The sequence below is a fragment of the Eurypyga helias genome, unplaced genomic scaffold, assembly GCF_000690775.1.
Source record: "Eurypyga helias isolate BGI_N326 unplaced genomic scaffold, ASM69077v1 scaffold10519, whole genome shotgun sequence".
Classification (NCBI taxonomy): domain Eukaryota; kingdom Metazoa; phylum Chordata; class Aves; order Eurypygiformes; family Eurypygidae; genus Eurypyga; species Eurypyga helias.
In genome coordinates, this window is record NW_010272754.1 from 1 (window position 1) to 7,655 (window position 7,655).

The 7,655-nt window shown below is 48.2% G+C and overlaps 1 protein-coding gene across 1 annotated transcript in view; it reads left to right on the forward strand.

The window, feature by feature from the left end:
* Nucleotides 1-3,163: 3,163 nt before the first annotated feature.
* Nucleotides 3,164-7,655, forward strand: part of B4GALT4 (UDP-Gal:betaGlcNAc beta 1,4- galactosyltransferase, polypeptide 4) — a 14,736-nt gene continuing 10,244 nt past the window's right edge. The window contains exons 1-2 of the mRNA XM_010159237.1: nucleotides 3,164-3,431; nucleotides 5,182-5,414. Of these exons, the coding sequence (XP_010157539.1) occupies nucleotides 3,164-3,431; nucleotides 5,182-5,414 (501 nt within the window). The remainder of the gene's footprint in view (nucleotides 3,432-5,181; nucleotides 5,415-7,655) is intronic.

Below are 7,655 nucleotides of genomic sequence, written 5' to 3' on the forward strand. Positions count from 1 at the left end.
AGGTCTCCCCTGAGCCTTCTCTTTTAGAACAGACCTGTCATCTCCCCCTTGAGGGATGTAGGAGCTGGAAAGACCCCTGCCATCACTGCCCTCTCCCTCATCTCTGCATTGATGAATTCTGTTCTGAATCCCACCAGGGCTGTGTTAGGACAGTTGTTTGCAAAACCCAGAACCAATAGGAAGGTTACCAGGTCAGAAGAAGGTTTGTGTGTTTAATGCGACCCTTTGCAGGTGGAAGGGTGTGAAATAAGGGGAACAGATCCTTGCTGTTTTTGCATTGATCTCCAGGATTTTGGATATCTATGTGACACTGCTGATCACCATTTATCTGTCCATCTGGTCGCGTTCCAGTCCACATTTGTAATACTCGGGACAAAGTTGCTGAGCATGGCAGAAAGATCGGAGACTTGAGAATTGGTTTCACGGTGGTAGTGGTATCCTGTCCAGCACTCAGCCAACGTGTGTCATACCCTGTGCTGTGAGTATAACAAAAGTTGTGTGACAGGTCCCAGGAAGAGAATAAGGTGAGCTGGTGCAGGTAGGCTCCTACGCACGCTGCTCAGGGTTAGCATCACCTGGTATTGGGAGCAGATTGTGAGAAAGCATGACCCAAAATGTTTGGGGTGAGCTTCCTCTGGGTTGTGTGTGGGTTCCGAGACATCACTGTTTTGTAGTAAAAATACGCATACGAGGCTGTATTGTGCCTGACAGAGCGGTGGGGGTACACAGCATGGTGCTGGGGCTGAACGTTGCCGAGACGTGGCTTGCTGGGGCAGCGGTCAGCATCGAGAGCCCTTCTAGGGGTATGTGAGACCTCTGCCAGCTAATTCTGTTCTAAGAATTCATCGAGCAGCTCTGGTGGTGCAGAAGGAGAAAAAGTGTTTCTGGTTTGCTCTTCTGTCGTCAGTGTCAGGCCGTGTGAGAGAAGCTGGATGCGTGGTTTCACCGCAGGACGTAAGTGAACACCAAGGAGGCAGGATCAACAGTTTCACAGCCGAGGCTTGAGATTTGTTTGCGTTTGGGTCTGACGTCTGTGTTTGTTCTGTTGGGTAGCACGGAAGCTGGATTCTGTTTTACTCCTCTCAGCATTATAAAACGATTACCTTGAGAAATGAGTTGTTGAGCTTACCCTATGAAGTGTGTTGCTGGCTGCCCCTCAAAGTTGCTTTCCAGCTGTTTATTATGAGCTGACAGTAGGAAGTAGTGTGCTATCAGCCCGAAGCTTAGATTTGCTCATCCCCTTGGGTTTTTTCTGTATTTGAGGTGTATAGAGCTGTCCTAAACTCTGTAGATTTCCTTGTTCTGTAGGTCAGTGGATGTTAAGTATTGCTCTGCGACTGGTGTTTCCTTACCCATTAGCTCTGTGGTCAGAACAGGAATCAGCAGAAGGAAAAATAGCTCTGTTCATTCCAGATTTCCTTTGGAGAGTGGGAGACCCATGCTGTCAATACCTTACAGGCAATTCTGATTTCCCATGTGGAAAACAAGCACAAAGGATGTAAGTGAGAGCACTAAGCTAATTTTTCTTTTGAAACAGAGGCAGAAGCCCGGTGGTTTCCAGTGTAATTTATGTAGGAACAGAAAGAATTCATTGGAAAGTGGGGTCTGGAGAGCTAGCAGATAAGGAGTAATACGAGGAACTCGGGCTTCCCTTGTTTGTTTTGATGATTGTGTCCTTGTGCTTTTGAAGACCAGAGGGGAAAACCCAGCAAAACCCTGAAAAACCTGTGGTTATTAGTATGACTGCATGGCTATTTCCTTTAAGCTTTCTTTCCCTTCTTGAGAACCTCCCCTCTCTCCCTGCGCCCAAGCAGGACAGCAGCTTGTCATTCCCAGCAAACCCCAAGAAGCTCATGCACCTTGTCAGTCCTCAGTCTGACTCCCACATACAACCCTGAGAATCGGCGAGCTTTTCCAGACGATGCCTGGGCCAAACTAGCGGGAACGTAGAGTTACTGTACTCCTTCTGCCTGCCCTATCTCATCTCACGTAGATTTTGAAAGCTGGTGTAAAACGACCTTGCATGTTTTTCTGTTTCTTCTCTTTGATCCAGCCTGTTTCTTGTGCGTTGTCTTTAATCACGGCCTTTGCTTCACTTAGCCTCAGCCCTTGTTCTTCTCACAGGCAGCAGTTTTCTTGTGTGTTTTCAGTATCAAAGCTCTCTCCTAATAAAACCTCATTCTCTGCTATGAGATGGTAATAACAAAGATATTAGCATGGTAACTTTATAGTATGATGGCAGTGAAAGGGTGTATGAAAATGGAGCTCTGTAAAGAGAGCAGGAAACGGGGCAAACCATTGGATCCTCACAGACCTAACATTAAAAAAAACCCTGAATCTTTCCCTTGAAAAGCAGGAAGATTTGCCTCCCGCAGCGGCCTGTGAGAGGGGAGCGCTGGGCAAAGACCCACAAGGTGGTGCTGGCAGGCAGCAGATGGGGAGGAATGACTTCTGATGCCAGGCAGGTATTGCGGGGTTCATGCCGCCTTGTGCAGAGCAACACGGTGTCCATAATGCTGTGTTTCAGAACAAAGCTTACTCTGCAGAGATTGACATGGTTTTCATTTTGGTGGGGGGAGCTGACTTTGATCATAGCCAGCAGAACCCCTCGCCTTGCAGCAGCTGTTAATTTTGGTAGGGATGGACGTAGCGAAGCCCGCGTGTGGCCAGGCGTGGTGCGCAGGCATTACGTGGGGTAGTGGTTGTGCTTTCTGAACTGGGGAGGGGGGTGTGGGGGGAAGACGGGGAGTGGAGAACCAAGCGGGGAGGCGATTTGCCTAAAATTCGTGTGGCTGGTCTGTGGGCGAGCTAGGACCAGAGCTCAGCGTCTTGGTTTCTGACCTGTAGTTCACCATTCTTATATGTTTTGTCATAAGCTCTTTTCACGCAGCCTGTGACGGTACAGCAGTGGAGGGCGATGGAAACTAACTTTTTTTTTTTTTTGGTCCAGGTTAAGTCGTGTTTTCTGACATTCGAAGAGCAAACAGCACTGTGGCTCCATGAACTGCGAAACCTCAGGAAGTGTGGCAGCCCTCCCGACCTCCGGCTTTGCTTCCTTACTGTGACATTCTTCTCCGGACCCTTTGGTTTCATCCCCACGGTGTGCGCGGTGTCCTGCCTCCACGTGGGAGCGGAGGAAGCAGTTTGTGGATCAGGGAGAGCCATGGCCTTGAGCTTGTATATCTTTCACCTCTGCTATAAGTTCAAAGTGTTGGTGCTTGTCACTTTGTGCTTGACGGTGCTGTGGGCCACGTGCAGTTACTTTGTGGACTACAGACAGGAGATTTCTAAAGCTAAGAGCATGGTGGAGAATTTCAGGAAGGTAGCTAGCCTGGAGGACAGTCAAAAGGAAGAGAAGAGTGAATCGGTGGCGAAAGTTCCCACGGTGAAGTCATTTCAGGGTCACTGCCCATCTCTGTCTCCCTACCTGCGTAAGTGATGGCGCTTTCCCCTCCGTGCTAACAAGTTGCATCTCCTTCGGTACTGCTGACTTGGTTTTCTTCCTAGCTGTCGTACAGGTAGACGCTTTCCCTGTGAAACAGATGCAGCACAACCCGTTGCGGCGAGGAGGCGACTGGTGGCACAGCGTGGCTGTGCTGGGCGTGGGTGGGAGAGCAGCCCGTGCGGTGCCGTGCTCTGCGTTTGTAGCTAAAGCAGCGTTGGTCACGCGCCCGTGACTTGGCTACTGCTGAACAGCGCTGGGGCTGTGTCTCTTTTCCCTGGCTCCTAAAACCTGGTAGGGTGGGGGTGGGCAGGAATTTGGGAGTGGACAGAGCTGGGACAGTTGACTCCACCTGACTGAAGGAATATTCCATGTTGTATGACCATACCATTTATCATGCTCAGCTCTTAGCTCAGGAAAGGGAGGAAGGGAGGGTTCACGGTTCTGCTGTTTGTCTTCCTAACAACTGCTGTACACGCTGAAGTCCTGCTTCCCAGGATGTGGCTGGACATCTGCCTGCCAATGGGAAGGAATTAAGGCATTTCTCCTTTTTTTTTTTTTGCCTTGCTCACGTGCCCAGCTTTTGCTTTTTTTTTGTTAAATTAATTTTCTCACCCACAAGTCTCTTCACCTTTCCTCAATTTTTTTGCCTTTTCATTATTAGATGTACTTTTTGTCTCTGTCTTGACAATGAAGGACTTCAAAGCTGCGTTGAGGTTAGCACTACTTATGGTGTAGGTTCCAGCAGGTGGCTGTTTCCTTGGCCTGGCCGTTTTTATTAGTCCACCTCTTTTTGTCTTTGTATTGCAAGCACCACCAGGCTTCTGCTTTGCAGTACCGTGTCATTGTTATCTTCCTCTTCCTTTCTGTGAACCTGATTAGGGATTTGTTGGGGAAGCTGGATTCCTCCCTCCTCCCCTGCGTAATCCAAAAAGCTGCTGTCTAGCTCACAGGATGTCACCCGTGCTCACAGGATGTCTTTGCTTAAGGAAATGACACTGTGGCTGTAGCCCTCACAGTTACCCGCCCTGTTCTCTTCCATGGGTTTGCTGTGTCCGGAGGGGCTGGGAAAGGCAGGGTGGTGTGGTTTGACCCCAGTCAGCAACTAAGTGCCACACAGCTGCTTGCTCACCTCCCCCAGTGGGGTGTGGAGGAGAATTGGAGGAGGAAGGTAAGAAAACTAGTGGGTTGAGATAATGATGGTTTAATAATGGAAAATAAATTAAATACTACTACTACTAATATATAATGTCAAGGAGAACAACAACCACCACAAAAATGATACAAACCACTTGCCACCCAGTGCCCAGCCACTTCCTGAGCAGCAAACCCCCTGGCCAACAGCCCCCCAACTTACATACCAAGCACAGTGTCGTATGGCATGACATATCCCTTTGGTCAGTTTGGGTCAGCTGTCCTGGCTGGGTGTCCTCTTGCCCACAAGAAGCTGGGAACATGGGTGCAGTCTGAGAAACTGAAAAAGTGTTTGGCTTGATGTAAACATTGCTTAGCAGGAACTAAAACATCAGTCTGACTGACATTCTTCTCAGCACAAATCCAAACCATAATTTCTTTCCTAGTGGCTAATATGAGGTTATCTCAGCCGAAGTGTGTATACAGGGAGGCCAACTGGGGCTTGAACCTGGGTTTCTTACTCTGGCTACAGAGTGCCTCATTAGGTAACTACATTAGCCACAACCAGAAACGGCTTGGGAAAGCTTCTTCTGCTTCTCCTACAGGAGGTGCCAGCAAACTCACCTTCAAAGCATCTCTCACGCTAGAAGAAGTGCAAAAGGAGAACCCTCAGGTAGCCAAGGGTCGATACCGCCCTACAGAGTGCTCAGCGTTGCAGCATGTGGCCATCCTCATCCCGTACCGCAATCGAGAGAAGCATCTGCTGTACCTCCTGGAGCACCTCCACCCCTTCCTCCAGAGGCAGCAGCTGGACTACGGCATTTACGTTATCCACCAGGTGAGGCAACCGCAGGGATGTGTTTGGGTGGGGATGACGTCAGTCCAGGGAGAGGCTCGCTGCTGCTGTCTAATGTCACTCCTCCACGCCTGCTCCAAACGCTTCCGCTTGTTGAGGGATGCGGTGGTGCGTGCAGCAATTGCTGGTAGCACTGCAGGATCCCAGCTGCCGTTGGCAAAGCTGGGAAGTATCAGCAGTGTCTTGGACTGAGAAGTGGAGCCCAGTTAAAGCAACGTACTATTGCTCAGTTAGCATTCAAGGTGAGCGTCTTCTGCGTTACTAGCACAGCTGATTTCTCCTGCAGCATACACGTACATAGCAGGGAGGACGTGTCTTTAAATTCGGAGTCCTTTGGGTCACACACCTTAGTTTGTATCTAGATTTTCTCTCCCATCTGGTTGCCGGCTTGTCATGCTTAGTAAGCTGTGTGTATCGTGGTTGGATTTCCTTCGGCTGTCTCGAACTAAACATGCTAGCTGCTGCTTGTAGGGCCTTTACTTGCCTAGTGAAATTCTTTATTTGCTGCCTTTTTAGCTTCATGGAGTCGGCGGCTAAAATCTGAGCATAGAGACTTGTGCCACGTTGCCTTTCATGTAAGGTGCCTGTGTTCTGAAGGAAGCTAAAAGCAGTGTAGATTTCTCTCTTGTAATATGTTGTCTGTTTCTTGATCTCTTGTTTGCTTTCTTTTACTGTTGTTTACTTACCTATTCTGCTTTGACTCTAAACAGGTTTTTCAGACAGCAGGAGAAAAAGTTGATGGATTGATAGAGTTTCTCTTCCCTTCTGTTTAAAGAGGCTGGAGTCAATTAACCAGTGTGAGTCTGCATTCCAGGTGAAAGCTTCCGCTTTTACTCGCTGGCACAGCAGAACAGCAATGAGAGTCAGGGCAGGATAGATACTTTCAGTTGGAATAGACTGTTCGTTCTTGTTTAGGGTCATCCTCTGGCCTGCAGAGCGGAAAAAGGGAGGCTCTTTTCTGCGTTGGCGTGTGCTGTAATCGTACGTCTCATGGCTCACTGCAGCTAGCAGGCGGTGGCTGGCAGTAAATCACTGCGGGGAAGGAGCATACTTTCTTTACTCACTGAAATAAGTGAGGTGGAGAACGGCTGTTGTTGTCTTAGCAAAAAGCGGTATGGAAGTTTTGCCTGCTGTGAGCAGCAGGGCAGAGTCTGGACTTGTTCTGTCAGAGTTTTTCCTTGGAAGACTGGAAGCTTCTGCTTAGCCTTGGATGTAGGTAGGCATACCCAAAGGCTGGAAAGTGAATCTGAAAAAAACTCTCTTTTATGCCAAATCCATTATCACTCTCTATTTGTGATGTCACTAGTTGTTTTAGGTGTCTTTTGAGGAAATAAATAGTTAAAAACAGGATTTAACTATTAAAATACACAGATTTTAACTTGAGAGAGATCAAGGAATGGGCCTTCTGTGCTTTTCCTTTCTGTGAGCCATTGACGGGCATACTCCAGGTCTCTTCTTTATGGGCTACTCATAACATCTTGAAAGTCATGTTTCTCTGCACAAACATGTGCATGCACGAGTGCAGCGCTGGCAAAAAAGGTGAGTTTGCAATCCCTAAAGGGCAAATAATTGCTTTTGCATCACAAGTTTGTCGTGTTCTCAGTGTTGTCCTTTGCACAGAAACAAAGGAGAGCAATCCTCCATGAAAGATGAGAGTAAACGTTGCTGTTTGTTCAGCACGCGGGCCAACGTTGAAAACTGCCCCTCCTGGAAAGCCGTTTTGGCTGCCATTGGGCTGCCTTTGTGCAGGAAGTGGGCTGTGGTGGCTGAGCGACCTGATGGCGGGACAGAGCAGCAGCAGATGGCTGAGCTGAGCTGAGTTTGACACCCACTCCAAGTGAAGTTCTCCCCATGTTCTTTACCAGTTATCTCAGTTGTTCACTCAATGACCTGGTTTTTCATCATCAGGAGAAGATTTTTCTGACACTTCCATATACATGATGCGTCAAATTTCTAACAGTTCTGGGATTTTTTTTCACATCATAGATTTTGGGTGAATTTTACCTACACTTTCTTGGAAAGTGTGTTTCTTCCCTTCTCAGTAAGGGAAGCAAACTGATTAACTCTCTCAATTTCTCGGGGTGGGCGCTGGGCTTTATTTCCCTAACTGCAGGTATGGAGCCATAATTCTCTGTGCAGGAGCAGATGGCTGTTAGTGATGGTGAACAAATTGCTTCTCCAGAGCAGTGTTCCTTCTTAGAATGAGAAAACTGCTTTTCCCTA